Genomic DNA, 24,116 nt, shown 5'->3' with positions numbered 1-24,116 from the left:
AACCAAACACGTATTTGATGTACTAAATTTTATATATAGCAACTAAAATGCTACCAAATATAGTTCTAGTTATAATGGTTTACTACATGAATAAATCACCCGTAACCAACAACCAAACGAATCTTTACTCACTGTGTTTCTTTTTTATTTGTCCAGTATGTATTTTAATTTTATTTTTCTTCAAAATTTATTAATTAAATATTTATTTTGTTAAATTATTTTTAATAACTTTATGGATATTTAAATTTGAGAAAGCATTTGGCTCAAGTCTCTACTCAAATATTTGGGATCTGAAGCACATCGATGAAGATGGGAATGGGTTTAATTTTTGGGATAAACATAAGAGATTGTTTTGAAAGGTATTACCAAATATTCAAAGAGGAGATTTTTATTATTTTTTGTAAGGTATACCAAAATATTCAAAGAGGAGATTTTTTTTAAAATTTTTTATTTTGTGAAAGGTACGTATACCAAATATTTAAATCGTCTAGGTCATACAATCCAATGTGAAGGCTGCATTTAGTTAACTTTGACAAAACATAATGTCGTCCATTCTGAATTGCTGATATGAGAAAAGTCATTCCTAGTTGTATTTTAGTTATCTTTTATTTGCTCTATAAATAGCTTAAGAGATTATAACATTCTCAAATTAGAGAAGCAAATTCAAAGAAACATACAATATAATGGCCTTTTGCAAAGTTGGTATCCTTTCCCTTCTCCTACTGTCTGGTAAGGCTTCTTCGCTGCATAGTAAAGCCTCTTTATAATGATCGACGACGTTTTTATCTGAATATTTCTTTACTGTCATAAAAGAATATTATTTTATAAAATATATAATAATAATGTACTATTAAAAATTGATTTTTTTTAAAAAAAAATTGTTATAGTGAAATGTTATTATATATAGAAAATGACTTTATAGAAATATTTGACTTTATAGAAATTTAAAAAAAGGGGGGGTTGGGCATTTTTTAATTAATAGTGATTATGCTGCACATAAAGTTTTCAAGAAAAAAATGTCCACTTACATGCTTGCTAATTTTGTATTTGATTTGGGTTGTTTCATTAGGTATAATTCTTCTGGGAATTGAGGTGGAATATGGAAATGCACAAAAAATGTGTCTCCAGGTTTGTGACGATGAAGTTGCTTACATGACTTGCCCCTCTTCAGGAGACGAGCAAATTAGTCCTGTTTGTGTCAACTGTTGCACAGCAGGTGAAGGCTGCAAATTATTCCGCGCTGATGGATCGTTAATTTGTACTGGAACCCCTGAATAATATATTCATCCTTTGCTTGTCAAAATGTAACGATCAAATGTTTATTTTTTGTATTCATGTGTGTAATAAGGCCTGAGTTATTACTCTGGCAGTTTCTAATGTAATATATATGTTCATCCTTGCTTATAATTTGTATGAGGTTTTGAAGATTTCAATAACAAATGGTAACTACTATTATATTACTGGAGTCATGTTTAAAATTTAAATTCCTTGCATGGTAACAGAAGCAGATGAAAATGGGATACAATAGCTATTTTTACACGTTTCTCTCTTTGTTAAATGAAAGATTGATGAAAACATCAAAATAACTTAGAAAAATGTGTCTCTATAGCCGAAGTTTCTTCATTAAACACGTAAATTCATTATGGAAAACTTGTGAATATGTAAAGGATGAGACATGATATGGCCGTACGGTAGGATATTTGAAATTTTGATTCGACAAATTTGATTATTTATTTTTAAAGATATTATTGTTGGAATGGATGCGTCCACTGTCACTCAAGGACCAGGTTCTTGAACAGAATAACAATGTAAAGACAGCTAATGCACTTAAAGGGCACACAAGATTTTTACGTGGAAACCTCCTTGCTCAAGGGAGAAAAACTACGACCTGTCCCACAGGGTTTAGCAACCAACTTCACTAAAGATGCAAGAACAAAGTAGTCTATTACAACCTATTGTAACTAGACACTAACCCTCTCCACCTCTCGTCTTGAAATACCTCTATTACAAGACTTTGAGCCTAAGCAATATAACTATTGCCCACTAACCCAACTAACTCTAGTTGACATAGGCTTTGAACACTCTGATCAAGGCTAACTTTAGCAATGACTTAGAATCTAAGCAATAAGACTATTGCCCACTATACAACCACCCCTAGGTTAATGTAGACTTCAACTCACTGATTCAAGATCGACACTTAACCAAGAACCCAACACACTTATAAAAACAAAATGGTCAATGTTCCTTTATAGTGTAGGAACTTATCTTACAATATTTAGAACATAAGACTCAACATTAAAACAAAACAACAACCTAAAAAACTATTCTTCAATAGTAGCTCGATTAGGTGCTGCCTTGAGAAAGTGTTCTTTCTTTTGAGCTCACACACCTTTTTCCTTTTTGCCTTGTAAATGTGATGTGTGGAACTAATTACTTATTTCACGTCCTAAAGATAGTATTTAGCATATGGATGAAATAACCTAGAATCTTTTGATTGGTTGGACGTCTCTGTCCTTTATGTATCGCCCACCAACCACAACAGGTGGTGACAGCTTTTACAGTTGGACCAAGTCGACCAGGTCCCATGGTTTGTAGTCTCTTTTGATTTTTCCACCAACCAGAGCAGGTAGTGGCAGCTTTTACAGCTGGCTCCCATTTGGTATATGACATACACCGATCATGGGACCAGGTCCGCCAATCAGGTTCCATGGGTTGTTAATGCATCAAAACTTGAATTATAACATTTTACCCTTTTTGATGATGACAAACCATGCAGACATGTGTTCATGTTTCTGCTAACCAAGTCCCTATACTTTCCCCCTGTCGGGCAGTTTCTCTTTGTCACATAGCTTCGTAATTAACATGAATGCATAACTTCCCCCTATCAGTATGCATTTCTTGTCTCTCATGTCCCTCTTTACATCATTTTGTTGTACGATAGTTTGTTAAATCATCAAAACCCAAGATACAACATTTTTCCCTTTTTTGATGATAATAAACTATTCCCCCTACCGACACTATCTTCCCCCTTTCATATGAACCAGATCCCTTGATCCGAACTGGCTACCTGTCATTAATACTTCTTCCCCCTTTTGACATCATAAAAAAGTTAGAACAATAAACCAAGTAAAATAATACGCACTCTCAGTAAATTCATGGCCATTGGGCAACACTAACATTAATGAACTAGTCAAGAGCAAAAAAAATAGTAGACAAGGAAGCAAGTTTTCATTCATAGTTCATTAGAATAGCATCAAAAATGTTGCAGTAACAAAAAAGCATAAAGGAACTGGTCAGTTATAGCCATGGAGATAGCAAAGAAATGCACTTAGGATAGAAAGTAAAGAAAGTATGACTAGGAAGATGGAGGACGAGGATAAAGAGAATGAAGAACCATCATCATACGCTCATTTTCAGCAGCATAAGCATATAACAATTGTTTGGTTACATCCCCCACTTTACAATGAGACTCTTTCTTTCAACAATTAAGACATGAACTTTTGCCTTCAAATAAGCATTTTATTTCTGAAAAGTCTCATAATAACTTGGTCCCTGAGTTAAGCCTTGCTGCCAGGTGACTTTCAAATTAGCAATTTCAGCCTCACGCCTTGCCACTATAACAATCATCTCCTCCAGATTCAGCCTTTTATTTCTTTTATTGTCCCAAAATGTCTTGACACTTGGAACTTTGTTTTGTTGCCCATTTTTCCCTCAACACACTCACATTTAATAAGAGTGGTTAATAAAAAGGATTGTTTCACTGTCCCTACATACCTTTTGCAAGATTCATCTTGTACTGGGAAAACACCTTGTTCAAGAATTAACTGTAGGAAAATTTATATTTTCCATCCCTCAAAGTCATAACCTTGTGCATAGGAATATAAATATTCTTACTCATTGAGATTTTCTTTAGAAATCTTGATCATTTGGGTCAAACTCTGAACTACCCACTCTTTTTCAGTTGCTTGGATAATTATTTTTGCGTCTTTCTTCCGGAAACTTATGAGATGCTATTTTTTCAGGGAGTCTGATCTATCTCTCTTTTCTTCTGATAGGTCACCCTCAAACATACGTTCAGTTACACCTTTGGGGATGGGACCAGGTTGAACTAGAGAGTTGTTTCTGAGAGAGGTTTTGAGACAGCCGAATCTGGAATTGACGAAACCTAGAAAGGAATGAAGGTCGTCTTGGGAGAAAAAAGAAAATGAGTGAAGGACATTTCAGGTAAGGGAGAGATAGGGACTTGTTGCCAAAGAATGACTTTGAAGGAGAGGATGGTTTAGACATTGTAGAAATTTTGAGAATTTTACACAATAGAAATCAATGGGTGGCAAGAATGTGACAACACTTTAGAAAGGTATGAGAAAACACATGGCAATTTTTTAAACAATTCTCAAAAGCATTTTAAAGAGCAATAAGTTTGATACTAACCTTTGAGGAATGACCTTGTCCCTCTCTTGAACTTTTTTTAAGGATATTTGCCTTGAGTCTATCCCATCAACTTTTCTTCCTTAGCTAGTCCACCATGCGTGCATACTAACAAAAGGTATAAGACTGAATTTAGACCAAAAGATACGCATCACTAACAAGGATACATGTTCCCTAATCATAACCAATGAGAGGGTTGACAGCATCAACCTGGGTGAGTCAATTCAATTTGATCAACCTCAACTTCAGCCCATTTTCCTTGAATTGGTCCCTATTTTAGAGCCTTTTGTGAAGAGGTCTACTACTTGATCTTCAGATTTGCAAAGTTTCATCCAGATATTTTCCTTTTCTACATTGTCCCTCAAAAGTGATGCCTCACATCAATATGCTTGGTTCTCTTATGATGCACTAGATTCCTGGTCATGCTCAATGTACTAGTGTTGTCACATAAGAGTGGGACAATGTTGGTGACTATTCCAAAATTTTCAAGTTGTTGCTTGATCCATATGAGCTAAAAACAATATTATGCAACTGCTACATATTTTGCCTCAACTGTGCAATGAGCTGCTGAATTTTACTTCTTTGTGCCCCGAAACATCATGGAGGAAATCAAAAAAATGAAGAAGTGCTTTGTATCGACCAAGTCCCCTACATAATCTGCATCAGCATAGAAAAAAATTACCAAATTGATAGAATAGGACCAGGTCCCCTGTAAGCATCTCAGAATCCTTCTAGAAACTTTCAAGTGAGACGACTAGGTCCCCTACAAGTATCTCAGAATCGTTGTAGCACCTTTCAAGTGAGACTCCTTAGAATAGGTCTTGAATTCTTGCACACATCCCGACATTGTGAATAACATTAGGTCTTCTAGATGACAAGTATAAAAGAGATCCATTGATTTCTCTATGCATAGTATTAGTCAAATGTGGATCAGGTCCCTCGGTGTCCTATTTTGGCAATTGATTTAGTTGATCAATATCTTCAAAACTCGAGAGATGCTTGACATACACTTGATCAATATCTTCAAAACTTCGGGGCTGATTGACATACGATTCCTCTTTCAAGTACCCATTGAGAAAAAAAAATTTCGCATTCATCATAGTCAATGCCTTCTTTATGATTATACCCTTGGACCACTATCTTGGATTTGTTCTTTGTGATTACACCATGATCATCAAGTTTGTTTCTTTACACTACCATGATTTGCATTTTCAAGTCCAAGGAAGAAGTGAGATTATCAAGTGAATGAGATGATTTATGCTTCTGATTTGATCTTCTTGTGAATGACTGTGGTTGAGTGGTACCAGGTCCCTCCATCCCCTATATAAATGACTCGGAGAATTAGAAGTCAATTATTCCAGTGGGATCTTGTTGAGGACCAGGTACCTCTACTTCTTCATATCTCTTGACTCATTGAAGATGACATGACCACTTTCTTCAAAATATAGTGATCTCTTATTATAGGCCCTGATTAAGCCTATGTTGATGATATAGCATGCAATGTTGATATCTTTAGCCCAGAAATTCTTTGAAAGATCAGCATAAATTAACATGGTTCTAGTAATGTCAAAACCTAGGTTCTCTCTTTCAACCACGCCATTTCATTGAGGAGTTTTAGGAGCTGAAAAATTGTGACTTATCCCATGATCTGCACAAAATCTCTACCTTTACATCTTTTGAATTCTTTTCCATAGTCGTACCTGGTCCTTAAAATTTTATTGTTCAGCTTCACTTGAATGTGCTTGGAAAATGTCACCATGGCTTCAAAGGTTTCATCTTTAGACCTTAGGAACATGGTCTAAATAAATCTTGAATGATCATCTACGATCACCAAAATGTATTTTTTTCCACCTCTGCTTTGGATCTTAACTGATCCACACAGATCCATATGAATCAATTCCAAAAGTCTGGTTGTGCTGACTTGCTTTATTTTTTTGAAAGAGGATCTAATTTGTTTCCCTTTTACATAAGCTTCACAACTCTTGTTGTCTGCAAACTTCATTTTAAGCACACCATGGATCAAGTCCCTGGTATAAGCTTGTTGAGCAAAGAAGTAGTGACATGATCCAGCATATTGTGCCATAGCTCTGCATTTTTACTTTGAGTATTTTGACAAGTAAGGTCATCTCATTTGACAGTACTTAAATCAGTCACTTACATATTTTTGACCTTTTTTTAAAATAAGACACATCCACTTTGAAGTACCTTGAGTGAAAAGGAAGCTTTCAACATTTCTAGTCATATGCTTTGATGCACTACAAACTAATCAGATATGGGAGGTGGTCACTCTTCCAAAGGGTAAAGTGCCTATAGGCTGCAAATGGATATATATGATCAAGTATAAAAACAACGCAGGTGGAACGGTAAGGTATAAGGCAAGGTTAGTAGCTAAAGGTTATAGCCAAAATGAGGGCATTAATTATCAGGAGACATTCAGTCCAGTAGTAATGATGAAAATTGTAAGAATTGTCTTTGTCATGGCCCAACTAGGGCTGCGACGGGTACTCAAAAGGTTTATTCCGAGCACCTACTATATGTATCCTATTCTTACTACTGAGTAGGCCGAATGAGAGATACCATTATTAATAGCATAATTATAACTATACGTCAACAGACTTTGCTAACATATTACACAGCGAGAACAAAGTTACAAAATATCTAGCTGTACATATTTGTCTACGAGCCTCTACACAAGATACATATGACCACAAGGAGGGCCAATTTCTACTGTGCCCAAATATATACACAAAAGTAGTATCGATAAAATGAAGCTCCGAAACAACTGGAGCGCTCTTGGTGTACTGCTAGTGGAGCTCCTAAGGACCGAACTCGTCTGCCTGCCTACCTGCGTGGCATGAAACGCAGCGTCCACAAGAAGGGACGTCAGTACGAGTAATGTACCGAGTATGTAAGGCATAAAAATCAGCATAATAACGAACATAAGGTATGAACAACCGTATCATAGAATCATAGAACATAAAGTGAGATAAGAGAGTAACCTGTACATATGAGTGCCTTTTAGGCCGGATGTCATGCATGCTTGTCTTTTCCTTTAAAAAATATTTCTTTTTCATATACATAGAAAATAGAACATGTCATATCGCCCACATATATCCCGCGTCCGGGCATCCCGCATCCGGGATGAAAATTACTCCAACTGATCAGGTAAGAATGCGTCTATAGCGCCACATATACACCTCCCCATATCCCCCATATGCATATACATATACATATAGACAGCATGCACGAGAGCCCAATGAAAGTCACATATTTATCGGAGTGATGGAAGGTCGGTAACCTCCGATTATATTATGAATTAATCATGGTCGCTTTGTCTCACCTTGAAGGAATAATTGTTATAAGATGAGACTATTATTTAAAAATCAAGACGAGAGTAATATCAAGAACCTTTTAGACATGAATCCGTTCTTATCATAGCCATTATAACATATTCTCATTCTCGACATTATCAATGTCGTTGTAAAACATATCTATTGTTACTATCATAAAAGCTTGTAATACTGTAAACCTTTGTCTTGAAAAGCTATAGACATTTTGGAAAACATTGACGGGTCATAGAAAAAGTAGTCATTCCCTTGGGACCATTGACACCTAACTTTTGAAAACAAAGAAAATATGGAAGCACTTATGAAATCATGACATCGGGATCATGCCTTGAAAGGAAAGGGTAAGCCTTACATACCTTGTCCGCTTCCTTAGTCAATCCCACTTAACTCTTGGCCTTCCCAAAATCTATAACAAGATTAATGAATGCCAACATTATCTATAGGTATCCAAGAACCTCATTCTAAACTAACAGTTTGTTTACCGAAATTTCGACAGCACTTCCCCTGTAAATACACCATCCCTGAGAATCTAACTCGGCCAATTTTATCAACAACAATCCGAGATTTTAACTCGATCAATTTACCAACAACCATACCAAATCAATATACTACTTTCTCCAAGACCTTCCAATTCCAATAAGAACAATAACAATCTAATCCCTTCTTTCAAATTCAATTACCACAACCCAATAATTTACACACTAACCACATCATACTAACAATATTAGCTTCCATATATGCAAGAACATTATATTAAATTTACAAACTTCTAAAACAAGTCTCCAACTACTACAACTTTATAAGGATCCTTAAGCTTTTATTAGCAACATAGAATCCATAACAACAACTAAAACACTAAATAGAATCAATTCATCATAACTTGCCAAACCACCCCCATATTAGGCCACAACAACTATATGCATATTTTCATGAATTTTCCATCCATTCATATACCTTGCAACAACAACCACATACTATATAAAATTAATTTATTCTTTCCACACAACATCACACATACACGGCCAACACCCACATACATATTTTCATATACTTCATCCATTTCTTCACTCTACAACATATACCAACCATCCATAACATATAAAGAAGATTGAAACCGTACCTTTTCCACTTAGTTCTTCAATTTGGCTAGAATTGTTCCTTGCAAGAATGAATAGTCTTCTTGTTCCAACAATCCCTCTATGTTGATTAGGGCCTTCAACTTTCTTGGAATACTAAAAAAAAAAATTCTTGGAATAAGATTTCAAGGGATAAAATTCCTAGCTATGCCAATTTTCCTCTCTTATTTTTCCCCCTCTTTTCTCCAAGTTTCTTGAAAATTCTATGAATAGAAAATAAGATGACTACTAAGTCATCTTTTAGACTTTGCTTTCTTGAAGTTTCTAGCAACTAGAGGATATATCTATATAGATAGTATATGGGTAATGAGACTCTTAATTAATGAACTCAATTTCCAAAATTTGGGCCATTTCTTGTGTTGGGCCTCAACTTCTCTTATTGTCATTATCTTTTTTTTCCTTAAGCCCAAAACTATAAGTCTTTACTTTGTAATTTGCAAAACTAATTTCCAAAAATTCCACATAAATTTTTCCCTCGGCCTTCCTCCGTATTTCCACCTCAATTTTTCCTTGAACATTACATCGGTATTAAATAAAATAAATCATAACCTTTTTTCTTGCAAGTCAATTCTTTTTCTTTCCGAATGTGCAAAAGTGTGAGATGTAACAGTCTTGACAATTGTTGCACAAAGGAAATGACATATCCATCAAATGGATGTGTTTATTGCTTTTCTACTAGGGGACTTAACTGATGAGATATGCATGGATCTTTCTCAGGAATTTAAAAGTCAGGGAGAATGAAGTGTGTAGACTCATTATATCCCTTTATGGTCTAAAACAAGCAACAAGACAATGGAATGCAAAGTTGTCTCAGGAATTACTGAAGTTTGAGTTTAAACAAAGTGAATATGATCACTCTTTGTTCATCAAAAAGACAACAACAAGTACTGTAATTGTTCTCATTTATGTGGATGATATGTTGATTACGGGAAGCAGCCTGCAGTTGATTGAAGAAACAAAAGTTCAGTTGAAACAAACCTTCAAGATGAAAGACTTGGGAGAGCTAAGGATTTCTGTCACGCCCCGAGAGGGTACCCTAGGCGTGGCCGGCACTCAGAGACCATTTCTGGCTTTTGAGAGAACCACTTGGTCTCATTTCTTATTTATTCATCAGCGGAAGACTTAAGAATACTAATGTGGGCTTGTCATAATCAAAAGAAAAATAGATAATTCTTAGAAGAAGTAGTTTCTAAGGAGAACTACTCTGATTACATCATCAGACTCTGTCTATGAAGCCTCTAATACTCTTAGATGGTGCCAATGACATGTCCATGGCTACCTCAAAAGAAACATCACACTCAACAATAATAAAAGGATAAGGAGTTCCTTCAAATACAAGAAGGACTCACCAAATAGCCGAAAAGAAATGATCTTCAACGATGCGCCTGTTGAGGATCTCTAACACCTGTATCTGCATCATAAAATAATGCAGGTCGAATGACGTTAGTACGTGGATTGTACGAGTATGTAAAATGGCAGGAAGGTAAGGACAGATATCAAGAAACTCCTCTCAATAAAACTCAGCTCAGAATTCAACATCATCTCAACATCAATATGTAATGCAAGTTTAAAATATAATAATAAAAATAATAGTAATAAGCAATGCTTACTCTGTAACACCCCAATTTATTTTTAAGAATGATTTATTTATTTTTTAAGTTATATTTTGGATGATCTGACTTTAGGAGGGCATAACCCTATCAAAATTTGAAAATTTGGGAAAACCCATAAAATGAAAGTTGTAGATAATTGAAATACCTTTCCAACCATAGGTCATGGGCTTATATACGACATCGAAATAAAAAGTTATGGACATTGCAAGGCATAAGGGTCAAGATAGGAAGAAAATTTGGCCCAACCCGATTCCAAATCGGGTCAGCCCATATTTATTTCCATGTAAGAGATAAGTTTAGCCTTATCTCTTTCCTTTCATCCAAAATATTTCCAGAACACCATAGAAATATAGAGAGATAGAGAGAGAGTGAATTAAAATCCATTTTTGACCCAAATTCGAGTTCCGATTTCAAAAGCTCATGAAGAAAAAAACGTTGCACGTTGCGTTGTCTTCATTTTGAGCTAAAAATCAGAGAAGAAAGAGTGTATTAAGGTGGTTGACTTATACTTCAAGGTAAGATTTAGTTGTTGTTTTTCCTTATTATCAAACTTGTTTAGAGATTTAACGGATTAGAACGGAGAAAATAGTGTTATAAACTTGTTTGTTGCTTTGTTGGAATTTATGGATTAGGGGATGTTTTGGTTGGATTAAATGGGTGGAATTAGTTAAGTTATGAAGTAGAATGATTTGTTTATATTGTTGTTGATGTTCTTGATAAGTTGTTGTTGTCAAAATTGGGGGAATAAACTTTGGTTGCAAACCCGTTTTTGGTTGGGACTGCTGTTAGTAATTGTAGTATAACTCCTTGTGTAAAACTTAGTTTTGAGTAATTCAAGATGTTTTGGAAAGCTATTTCATAGGGCTATAACTTTTATTTAGGATCCAAAATCCAGTTTTGCTTTTATTGACTCGAAAAAGGGTGATGAAGTACAGGGGAGGTGCTGCCCAGATTTTGGTCTAAAAGTCCTACATGGACTGCTGTGGGTATTTTGAGCATATCTTGTTGTACATAATTGCTGTAGGGGTGATTCAAAGTTGTATATGACCCTAAGACATATAGCTATAACTTTCTTTGAGGACACAAAGCCTAATTATCCCATTTACCCCTTCGAAACTGAGCAGCAATACAAGACAGTAGTGCTGCCCAAAATTTCTGTTTTGATATTTTGGGTTGATTTTCAGTGATTTTATGTTTAGTTTCGATATGTTGGAGCTTTTAAACTTAAGTAGATGTTTGATTGTGTATTTAAGGTGTATATTCTCTTATACAAGCTAAGAGGAATTGTTTGACGAAGTGGATTTTGGTTGATCTATGACATAGAGAAATTGAACTCCGCGAGTGGTGGTAGAACTTGTTGTATGCTAAAACGCCAAGGTTCGTGTATAAACTTGAACTTGAAATATTTTATTTTTCAGAAATTTAAAGTATTTTATTGGGTTGTTTCCTTACTCCTTGTTTTATATTTTGGTATGACTATTATCTCAAGTATTGCAAAACTTTCGTTGAATCGCCCACTTGTACGAATTGCTTGATCATTTTGCATTCTTGTTGGGAAATTGTCCTTCTTGTTACGGTGACTTGTCATCGATATTGGCATGCCTCTCGATTCATATCTTGCCCATCTTGACTTTGGATTTGCATTTCGTCTTGACGATGGATTTTCGTCCATTTTTGAGTACGAGTGAAAAGCCACTTTCAACATGGTCTTTGATCTTCTTGATATTGGGTGACGACCCTTCTTGATATGGACACTTCTTGACTTTGGGGCTTCGGTCCGTCTTGATATTGATTGTGCTTAGTGTGAAGGCATGACGTACATATGGGGTGAAATTGGTTATTTGACTACTCTTTTGAATTGAATTATAAGCATTCTTGGTACTTAAGCCTTTGAATATTAGTATTGGTATTTTGAAACTCTCTAAGATTTGTATTTGATACTTGATATACTTGTTCACTTGGACTTAATGCTACCTTATTGAACCGCTTATGATGAAAAGGAAAATTTAGAATTTTTAATGGCTCTAAGTCCAAAGGTTATACACCACTAAGCTTTATGCTTAGCGATAGTTGTTTCCTATCGTAGGTGATATGCGAGGCGGGATATGAAGATGGCCATGTGGAGTAGATTTTTTGGGAGCTCTTTTGAAGATCACATATGCATATACATCTAGTTTTTGTATATTATTTTGGGGACTTGTACATGATACATGTGTGGCACTTATTTATGAAATTTTAAAGGCTTGTAACTTAAACCAAGTGACTAATTTTGTTATTTTAGAGTGTGCTTTTAACTCAAGTAATGCAATATACTAGGTCATATTTTGACTTGTCATTATGCACGAAGGAAGATAATATTTTTATGATAATTACTTATTTGAAGTTTTGTGTATTTTATGGACCTACAGTATTGTTGAATTGGAAATCATTTTTTTAAATAAAACTCATATATCTTATTTCAATAAAAAAAAAATTTAGGGTAAAATAATAGAAAAAAATTAGTTTTTGTTTCGTAAGTGGTATTCTCCTAAAAGGGGATGCTACAAGAGTTGGTATCAGAGCCTAGGTTTATAATTCTAGGACTTTTGTTGTGATTTGTTGGCAGACTATTTTCTTTTGTCCCGTATATTTTTTTTTCTTGTATATAGTGCATATGCATCATGTGCATGTCCCTAATGCAATGTGATCTTCCCTTATGTAGGAGTTAATTCGTGGCATCTTGTACTTTTAATAGACTTATGGAAGCCGCTCGTGAGGGGGGAAATATCCTTAATGCCCAACCTCACCTACAAGAAGGGGTTGTAGAACATTTTTCTGATCCTAATCCTCTTAGCACAAGTGGATCTGAAGCGGGAAATAATCGGGGCACAAGAGTTGGGCCACACCCTCAAATGAGTCATAGTGCTCCTGCTGCTGATCCTCCTTTTCAACAAATGGCTGATTTCTTTCATCACATGGCTAGAAGAATGCCTGACCCTGATGAAGTGAACTATGAGAAAATGAGAAAAATGGGGGGAGTTGAGTTTGAAGAAACTGTTGACCCTACCGATGCCGAGCAGTGGTTAGAACGAATTGAAAGAGTATTCGAGCAGTTAGAGTGTTCAGACACTTCCAAATTTAAGTATGCTGTCTCACTGTTACAAAAAGATGCTTATGATTGGTGGATAAGTGTACCAAATGTCAGGGCAAAACCTCCTGTTCTTACTTGGGATGATTTTGTGAAGGAATTTCATAAGAAGTATGTCCCACCTGCTTATCACGATGCAAAAAAAAAAAGAGTTCTTAAATTTAGAGCAAGAGAGCATGTCTATCGCTGAATATCAGCAGCAATTTCTCAGGCTGTCCCGCTATGCTGGGGGTATTATTAATGATGAAAAAGATAAGTGCAGGCGGTTCGAAGACGGTTTAAATGATTCTATCAGAAAATCTGTAGCGGTCCTACAACATGAAAATTTTTGTAAATTAGTTTCAGCTGCTCTTACTTGGGAAAGGATCGACAAGGAACAAACTGGTAGAAATGAACATAAGTTCAGGAAAGCTTATGCAGATTCAGGAGGTCCATCAAAAAGAGGGAAATTTGACAGTTCCACAGCTAATACTTTTCGCAAGATAGCCCAACATAAGCAGAATAGATCAAGTTACTCTACTGCCAGCACTCCAAGCTATGGTCAAGGCAAGACTCGTATACCCACTTGTGCACAATGTGGGAAAAATCACTTTGGTACTTGTAGAAGAGCATCCGGTGCTTGTTTTAATTGTGGGAGCTTCGATCATAAAGTGAGGGATTGTCCTAATCCTAATCCCATTTCTTCTCCGCATACGGAAGTCTCTGTTCAGAAACCTATTACCACTCAATCTCAAGGGAATAGAGGTGCAAGATCTAGAAACACACAAGCAACAGGTGCAGGTGGATCCAATCAAGCGAGTGGATCAAGAGCTACAACACGAGCTTATGCGATGAGACAGAGAGATGAACAAGATGGAGCAGATGTGGTTGTTGGTAAATTTCACTTATTTGACTTATGTGTCGTTACATTATTTGATCCTGGTTCTACACATTCGTATGTTTGTTCATCATTGGATTTTCCTGAAAATGTGAAGCCTGTGAGACTCGATTATGGTGTGCTTGTCCAAAGTCCTTTGGGTCAACAGGTTGTTTGCAATCAAATCTATCGAGGTTGTCCCTTCATGATTCAAAACCTGGTCCTTCCTGCTGATTTGATTGAAATGCCTTTCCATGATTTTGATATTATTATCGGTATGGATTGGCTTTATAAATATCATGCAGTAGTGGATTGTAGGTCCAAGCATGTGACTTTTAAGGACCCTGCATTTTCACACATTATTGTGCAGGGTGAAAGGTCATTGTCCTCTAATATTATTTCTGCGGCCTTAGCAAAAAGGATGATTCGTCAGGGTTGTAGTGTGTATCTTGCTCACATAATTGATACACGTGTGGAGAGTCCTATTCTTAAAGATATACCTACTGTGTGTGACTTTCCTGAAGTGTTTCCAGAAAATCTTCCTGGGTTACCACCAGAAAGAGAAGTTGAATTTCCGATTGAGCTCATTCCTGGATCTACTCCTATTTCTATCACTCCTTATAGGATGGCACCAGCAGAATTAAAGGAATTGAAAACTCAACTGCAAGAACTTCTTGAGAAAGGTTTCATTCGTCCAAGTGTTTCTCCTTGGGGAGCCCCTATGCTATTTGTGAAAAAGAAAGATGGTACTCTTAGACTTTGTATTGACTATAGACAATTGAATAAAATAACAATCAAGAACAGATATCCATTACCAAGAATTGATGATTTGTTTGACCAACTGAAGGGTGCTAATTTATTCTCCAAGATCGATTTAAGGTCTGGGTATCACCAACTGCGTGTTAGAAAGGAAGATGTTCCTAAAACTGCTTTTAGAACTCGATATGGTCACTATGAATTTTTGGTGATGCCCTTTGGATTAACTAATGCGCCTGCAATATTCATGGATTTGATGAATCGAGTATTTAGGCCTTATCTTGATCAATTTGTGGTGGTATTTATAGATGATATTTTAATATATTCCAAGAATGAAGAAGAGCATGATAAACATCTTCGAATTGTTTTGCAAATTCTGCAAGAGAAGAAGCTTTATGCTAAGCTTTCTAAATGTGAATTTTGGCTCGGTGAAGTGGCCTTTCTGGGACATATTGTGTCGGCCGCAGGTGTGAAAGTGGATCCTGGTAAGATTCAAGTTATTGTTGAATGGAAACCACCTAAAAGTCCAACTGAAGTAAGGAGTTTCTTGGGTTTAGCGGGATACTATAGGAGGTTTGTCAAAGGCTTCTCCATTATCGCCTCCCCTTTGACTAAACTTTTAAGGAAGGATGTCAAGTTTGTATGGGATGACAAATGCCAGGAAAGTTTTGAAAATCTCAAATCCTTATTGACACAAGCTCCTATACTTACTCTACCAACTGAAGGTAAAGAATATGTGATATATAGTGATGCTTCTCATCATGGTTTGGGTTGTGTACTGATGCAAGAAGGGAAAGTGGTTGCATATACTTCCCGAAAATTGAAACCACATGAATTGAACTATCCTACTCATGACCTTGAGCTCGCTGCCATAGTGTTTGCCTTGAAAATTTGGAGGCATTACTTATATGGCGAAAAGTGTCACATATTTACTGATCACAAGAGTTTGAAGTACTTGGGTACACAGAAAGAGTTGAATTTGAGGCAACGTAGATGGCTTGAACTCATTAAAGATTACGACTGTACCATTGACTATCATCCTGGTAAAGCCAATGTAGTTGCAGATGCTCTAAGTCGTAAAGCCTTTGCTAGTTTATCTATTAATCCTCTGACTTCATTTCTTGACTTACGAGCCATGAATGCTTGTCTTGCATTTAATTCTGATGGCTCTATTGTTGCTAGATTGCAAGTCAAGCCAATTCTACTTGAACAGGTGAAAGAAGCACAACAGTTAGATGAGAAGCTTGTAAAATTGATCAAAGAAGTTCAAACTGGAGGAAAGCTTGATTTTACTTTAGGGGAGAATGGTGCTCTATTTTATCATAATAGGTTATGTGTTCCAAAGGATGACAACTTGAGGAAAGAGATTTTGAATGAAGCACATACGTCACCATATGCAATGCATCCTAGAGGTACCAAAATGTACCAAACCATCAAAGAACACTACTGGTGGAATGGTATGAAGAAGGACATTGCGGAATATATTTCCAAATGCTTAGCTTGTCAATAGATAAAGGCCGAGCATCAAGTCCCAGCAGGATTATTACAACCCCTATCAATACCTGAGTGGAAATGGGAAAGAATAACCATGGACTTTGTTTCTGGGCTTCCACGTACCCAAAGAAATCATGATGCAATTTGGGTTATAGTTGATAGGCTCACTAAAAGTGCTCATTTCTTGGCCATCAGAATGGACTACCCACTTGAACGTTTAGCAGAATTGTACGTTAATGAAATTGTGAGGCTACATGGAGTTCCTGTTTCTATTGTATCTGACCGAGACCCGAGGTTTACATCTAGATTCTGGACTAGCTTGCAAGAAGCTTTGGGCACTAGGTTGAACTTTAGTACATCTTTCCATCCTCAGACAGATGGCCAATCCGAGAGGGTGATTCAAATCTTGGAAGATATGCTTCGAGCTTGCATTATGGAATTTGAAGGTAGTTGGGACAGACACCTAGCCTTGGTAGAATTCGCTTATAACAATAGCTACCAATCAAGCATTGGCATGCCACCCTATGAAGCCTTATATGGGAGAAAGTGTAGAACTCCTCTTTGCTGGAGTGAAGTTGGTGAACGAAAACTGGTTGGTCTTGAGATTGTGCAACAAACTGAGGATAAGGTAAAAATAATCAAGGATCGTCTAAAAATTGCTTCAGATAGACAAAAGTCTTATGCTGATCTTAAGAGGCGTGAAATTGAATATCAAGCAGGAGACAAGGTATTTTTAAAGGTTTCTCCATGGAAGAGAATTATGAGATTTGGCCAAAAAGGGAAACTTAGTCCTCGATTTGTTGGACCATATGAAGTACTTGAGAGAGTTGGTCCAGTTGCATATAAACTAGCACTTCCACCGGAGTTAGATAGGATCCACAATGTCTTCCATGTTTCTATGCTTAGAAGATATCGCTCAGATCCATCTCATGTTCTTCCTGTTGAATCCATTGAGGTCAATCCTGACTTGACATACGAAGAGGAACCTATCAAAATCTTGGCGCATGATACAAAAAAGCTTAGAAATAAGAAAATCCCTTTAGTAAAGGTTCTTTGGAGAAATCATTCTGGCAAGGAAGCTACCTGGGAGAGAGAAGAGGATATGCGACTCCAACATCCACAGTTGTTTTGAGGAGACTATCAGGTAAATTTCGGGACGAAATTTCTTAAGGGGGGTAGAGTTGTAACACCCCAATTTATTTTTAAGAATGATTTATTTATTTTTTAAGTTATATTTTGGATGATCTGACTTTAGGAGGGCATAACCCTATCAAAATTTGAAAATTTGGGAAAACCCATAAAATGAAAGTTGTAGATAATTGAAATACCTTTCCAACCATAGGTCATGGGCTTATATACGACATCGAAATAAAAAGTTATGGACATTGCAAGGCATAAGGGTCAAGATAGGAAGAAAATTTGGCCCAACCCGATTCCAAATCGGGTCAGCCCATATTTATTTCCATGTAAGAGATAAGTTCAGCCTTATCTCTTTCCTTTCATCCAAAATATTTCCAGAACACCATAGAAATATAGAGAGATAGAGAGAGAGTGAATTAAAATCCATTTTTGACCCAAATTCGAGTTCCGATTTCAAAAGCTCATGAAGAAAAAAACGTTGCACGTTGCGTTGTCTTCATTTTGAGCTAAAAATCAGAGAAGAAGGAGTGTATTAAGGTGGTTGACTTATACTTCAAGGTAAGATTTAGTTGTTGTTTTTCCTTATTATCAAACTTGTTTAGAGATTTAACGGATTAGAACGGAGAAAATAGTGTTATAAACTTGTTTGTTGCTTTGTTGGAATTTATGGATTAGGGGATGTTTTGGTTGGATTAAATGGGTGGAATTAGTTAAGTTATGAAGTAGAATGATTTGTTTATATTGTTGTTGATGTTCTTGATAAGTTGTTGTTGTCAAAATTGGGGGAATAAACTTTGGTTGCAAACCCGTTTTTGGTTGGGACTGCTGTTAGTAATTGTAGTATAACTCCTTGTGTAAAACTTAGTTTTGAGTAATTCAAGATGTTTTGGAAAGCTATTTCATAGGGCTATAACTTTTATTTAGGATCCAAAATCCAGTTTTGCTTTTATTGACTCGAAAAAGGGTGATGAAGTACAGGGGAGGTGCTGCCCAGATTTTGGTCTAAAAGTCCTACATGGACTGCTGTGGGTATTTTGAGCATATCTTGTTGTACATAATTGCTGTAGGGGTGATTCAAAGTTGTATATGACCCTAAGACATATAGCTATAACTTTCTTTGAGGACACAAAGCCTAATTATCCCATTTACCCCTTCGAAACTGAGCAGCAATACAAGACAGTAGTGCTGCCCAAAATTTCTGTTTTGATATTTTGGGTTGATTTTCAGTGATTTTATGTTTAGTTTCGATATGTTGGAGCTTTTAAACTTAAGTAGATGTTTGATTGTGTATTTAAGGTGTATATTCTCTTATACAAGCTAAGAGGAATTGTTTGACGAAGTGGATTTTGGTTGATCTATGACATAGAGAAATTGAACTCCGCGAGTGGTGGTAGAACTTGTTGTATGCTAAAACGCCAAGGTTCGTGTATAAACTTGAACTTGAAATATTTTATTTTTCAGAAATTTAAAGTATTTTATTGGGTTGTTTCCTTACTCCTTGTTTTATATTTTGGTATGACTATTATCTCAAGTATTGCAAAACTTTCGTTGAATCGCCCACTTGTACGAATTGCTTGATCATTTTGCATTCTTGTTGGGAAATTGTCCTTCTTGTTACGGTGACTTGTCATCGATATTGGCATGCCTCTCGATTCATATCTTGCCCATCTTGACTTTGGATTTGCATTTCGTCTTGACGATGGATTTTCGTCCATTTTTGAGTACGAGTGAAAAGCCACTTTCAACATGGTCTTTGATCTTCTTGATATTGGGTGACGACCCTTCTTGATATGGACACTTCTTGACTTTGGGGCTTCGGTCCGTCTTGATATTGATTGTGCTTAGTGTGAAGGCATGACGTACATATGGGGTGAAATTGGTTATTTGACTACTCTTTTGAATTGAATTATAAGCATTCTTGGTACTTAAGCCTTTGAATATTAGTATTGGTATTTTGAAACTCTCTAAGATTTGTATTTGATACTTGATATACTTGTTCACTTGGACTTAATGCTACCTTATTGAACCGCTTATGATGAAAAGGAAAATTTAGAATTTTTAATGGCTCTAAGTCCAAAGGTTATACACCACTAAGCTTTATGCTTAGCGATAGTTGTTTCCTATCGTAGGTGATATGCGAGGCGGGATATGAAGATGGCCATGTGGAGTAGATTTTTTGGGAGCTCTTTTGAAGATCACATATGCATATACATCTAGTTTTTGTATATTATTTTGGGGACTTGTACATGATACATGTGTGGCACTTATTTATGAAATTTTAAAGGCTTGTAACTTAAACCAAGTGACTAATTTTGTTATTTTAGAGTGTGCTTTTAACTCAAGTAATGCAATATACTAGGTCATATTTTGACTTGTCATTATGCACGAAGGAAGATAATATTTTTATGATAATTACTTATTTGAAGTTTTGTGTATTTTATGGACCTACAGTATTGTTGAATTGGAAATCATTTTTTTAAATAAAACTCATATATCTTATTTCAATAAAAAAAAAATTTAGGGTAAAATAATAGAAAAAAATTAGTTTTTGTTTCGTAAGTGGTATTCTCCTAAAAGGGGATGCTACAAGAGTTGGTATCAGAGCCTAGGTTTATAATTCTAGGACTTTTGTTGTGATTTGTTGGCAGACTATTTTCTTTTGTCCCGTATATTTTTTTTTCTTGTATATAGTGCATATGCATCATGTGCATGTCCCTAATGCAATGTGATCTTCCCTTATGTAGGAGTTAATTCGTGGCATCTTGTACTTTTAATAGACTTATGGAAGCCGCTCGTGAGGGGGGAAATATCCTTAATGCCCAACCTCACCTACAAGAAGGGGTTGTAGAACATTTTTCTGATCCTAATCCTCTTAGCACAAGTGGATCTGAAGCGGGAAATAATCGGGGCACAAGAGTTGGGCCACACCCTCAAATGAGTCATAGTGCTCCTGCTGCTGATCCTCCTTTTCAACAAATGGCTGATTTCTTTCATCACATGGCTAGAAGAATGCCTGACCCTGATGAAGTGAACTATGAGAAAATGAGAAAAATGGGGGGAGTTGAGTTTGAAGAAACTGTTGACCCTACCGATGCCGAGCAGTGGTTAGAACGAATTGAAAGAGTATTCGAGCAGTTAGAGTGTTCAGACACTTCCAAATTTAAGTATGCTGTCTCACTGTTACAAAAAGATGCTTATGATTGGTGGATAAGTGTACCAAATGTCAGGGCAAAACCTCCTGTTCTTACTTGGGATGATTTTGTGAAGGAATTTCATAAGAAGTATGTCCCACCTGCTTATCACGATGCAAAAAAAAAAAGAGTTCTTAAATTTAGAGCAAGAGAGCATGTCTATCGCTGAATATCAGCAGCAATTTCTCAGGCTGTCCCGCTATGCTGGGGGTATTATTAATGATGAAAAAGATAAGTGCAGGCGGTTCGAAGACGGTTTAAATGATTCTATCAGAAAATCTGTAGCGGTCCTACAACATGAAAATTTTTGTAAATTAGTTTCAGCTGCTCTTACTTGGGAAAGGATCGACAAGGAACAAACTGGTAGAAATGAACATAAGTTCAGGAAAGCTTATGCAGATTCAGGAGGTCCATCAAAAAGAGGGAAATTTGACAGTTCCACAGCTAATACTTTTCGCAAGATAGCCCAACATAAGCAGAATAGATCAAGTTACTCTACTGCCAGCACTCCAAGCTATGGTCAAGGCAAGACTCGTATACCCACTTGTGCACAATGTGGGAAAAATCACTTTGGTACTTGTAGAAGAGCATCCGGTGCTTGTTTTAATTGTGGGAGCTTCGATCATAAAGTGAGGGATTGTCCTAATCCTAATCCCATTTCTTCTCCGCATACGGAAGTCTCTGTTCAGAAACCTATTACCACTCAATCTCAAGGGAATAGAGGTGCAAGATCTAGAAACACACAAGCAACAGGTGCAGGTGGATCCAATCAAGCGAGTGGATCAAGAGCTACAACACGAGCTTATGCGATGAGACAGAGAGATGAACAAGATGGAGCAGATGTGGTTGTTGGTAAATTTCACTTATTTGACTTATGTGTCGTTACATTATTTGATCCTGGTTCTACACATTCGTATGTTTGTTCATCATTGGATTTTCCTGAAAATGTGAAGCCTGTGAGACTCGATTATGGTGTGCTTGTCCAAAGTCCTTTGGGTCAACAGGTTGTTTGCAATCAAATCTATCGAGGTTGTCCCTTCATGATTCAAAACCTGGTCCTTCCTGCTGATTTGATTGAAATGCCTTTCCATGATTTTGATATTATTATCGGTATGGATTGGCTTTATAAATATCATGCAGTAGTGGATTGTAGGTCCAAGCATGTGACTTTTAAGGACCCTGCATTTTCACACATTATTGTGCAGGGTGAAAGGTCATTGTCCTCTAATATTATTTCTGCGGCCTTAGCAAAAAGGATGATTCGTCAGGGTTGTAGTGTGTATCTTGCTCACATAATTGATACACGTGTGGAGAGTCCTATTCTTAAAGATATACCTACTGTGTGTGACTTTCCTGAAGTGTTTCCAGAAAATCTTCCTGGGTTACCACCAGAAAGAGAAGTTGAATTTCCGATTGAGCTCATTCCTGGATCTACTCCTATTTCTATCACTCCTTATAGGATGGCACCAGCAGAATTAAAGGAATTGAAAACTCAACTGCAAGAACTTCTTGAGAAAGGTTTCATTCGTCCAAGTGTTTCTCCTTGGGGAGCCCCTATGCTATTTGTGAAAAAGAAAGATGGTACTCTTAGACTTTGTATTGACTATAGACAATTGAATAAAATAACAATCAAGAACAGATATCCATTACCAAGAATTGATGATTTGTTTGACCAACTGAAGGGTGCTAATTTATTCTCCAAGATCGATTTAAGGTCTGGGTATCACCAACTGCGTGTTAGAAAGGAAGATGTTCCTAAAACTGCTTTTAGAACTCGATATGGTCACTATGAATTTTTGGTGATGCCCTTTGGATTAACTAATGCGCCTGCAATATTCATGGATTTGATGAATCGAGTATTTAGGCCTTATCTTGATCAATTTGTGGTGGTATTTATAGATGATATTTTAATATATTCCAAGAATGAAGAAGAGCATGATAAACATCTTCGAATTGTTTTGCAAATTCTGCAAGAGAAGAAGCTTTATGCTAAGCTTTCTAAATGTGAATTTTGGCTCGGTGAAGTGGCCTTTCTGGGACATATTGTGTCGGCCGCAGGTGTGAAAGTGGATCCTGGTAAGATTCAAGTTATTGTTGAATGGAAACCACCTAAAAGTCCAACTGAAGTAAGGAGTTTCTTGGGTTTAGCGGGATACTATAGGAGGTTTGTCAAAGGCTTCTCCATTATCGCCTCCCCTTTGACTAAACTTTTAAGGAAGGATGTCAAGTTTGTATGGGATGACAAATGCCAGGAAAGTTTTGAAAATCTCAAATCCTTATTGACACAAGCTCCTATACTTACTCTACCAACTGAAGGTAAAGAATATGTGATATATAGTGATGCTTCTCATCATGGTTTGGGTTGTGTACTGATGCAAGAAGGGAAAGTGGTTGCATATACTTCCCGAAAATTGAAACCACATGAATTGAACTATCCTACTCATGACCTTGAGCTCGCTGCCATAGTGTTTGCCTTGAAAATTTGGAGGCATTACTTATATGGCGAAAAGTGTCACATATTTACTGATCACAAGAGTTTGAAGTACTTGGGTACACAGAAAGAGTTGAATTTGAGGCAACGTAGATGGCTTGAACTCATTAAAGATTACGACTGTACCATTGACTATCATCCTGGTAAAGCCAATGTAGTTGCAGATGCTCTAAGTCGTAAAGCCTTTGCTAGTTTATCTATTAATCCTCTGACTTCATTTCTTGACTTACGAGCCATGAATGCTTGTCTTGCATTTAATTCTGATGGCTCTATTGTTGCTAGATTGCAAGTCAAGCCAATTCTACTTGAACAGGTGAAAGAAGCACAACAGTTAGATGAGAAGCTTGTAAAATTGATCAAAGAAGTTCAAACTGGAGGAAAGCTTGATTTTACTTTAGGGGAGAATGGTGCTCTATTTTATCATAATAGGTTATGTGTTCCAAAGGATGACAACTTGAGGAAAGAGATTTTGAATGAAGCACATACGTCACCATATGCAATGCATCCTAGAGGTACCAAAATGTACCAAACCATCAA

The 24,116-nt window shown here is 36.5% G+C and overlaps 1 protein-coding gene and 2 long non-coding RNA genes across 3 annotated transcripts; all 3 read left to right on the top strand.

The window, feature by feature from the left end:
* Positions 1-643: 643 nt before the first annotated feature.
* Positions 644-1,460, top strand: LOC129901128 (proteinase inhibitor PSI-1.2-like). Its single transcript, XM_055976246.1, has 2 exons — positions 644-729; positions 1,070-1,460. The coding sequence occupies exons 1-2, from the start codon at positions 684-686 to the stop codon at positions 1,276-1,278; spliced, it is 255 nt and encodes an 84-aa protein (XP_055832221.1). The 5' UTR covers positions 644-683; the 3' UTR covers positions 1,279-1,460.
* Positions 1,461-10,851: 9,391 nt separating this feature from the next.
* On the top strand, positions 10,852-12,879 carry LOC129900583 (uncharacterized). The gene is made up of 3 exons (XR_008769648.1): positions 10,852-11,039; positions 11,778-11,901; positions 12,611-12,879. It is a non-coding gene; the product is annotated as an uncharacterized LOC129900583 (long non-coding RNA).
* Positions 12,880-18,198: 5,319 nt separating this feature from the next.
* Positions 18,199-20,295, top strand: LOC129900528 (uncharacterized). Its single transcript, XR_008769639.1, has 3 exons — positions 18,199-18,455; positions 19,194-19,317; positions 20,027-20,295. It is a non-coding gene; the product is annotated as an uncharacterized LOC129900528 (long non-coding RNA).
* Positions 20,296-24,116: the final 3,821 nt, after the last annotated feature.

Source organism: Solanum dulcamara, chromosome 8 (genome assembly GCF_947179165.1).
Source record: "Solanum dulcamara chromosome 8, daSolDulc1.2, whole genome shotgun sequence".
Lineage (NCBI taxonomy): Eukaryota > Viridiplantae > Streptophyta > Magnoliopsida > Solanales > Solanaceae > Solanum > Solanum dulcamara.
The sequence above is the reverse complement of the archived record's forward strand: the minus strand, read 5'-3'. Positions and strand labels throughout refer to the sequence as shown.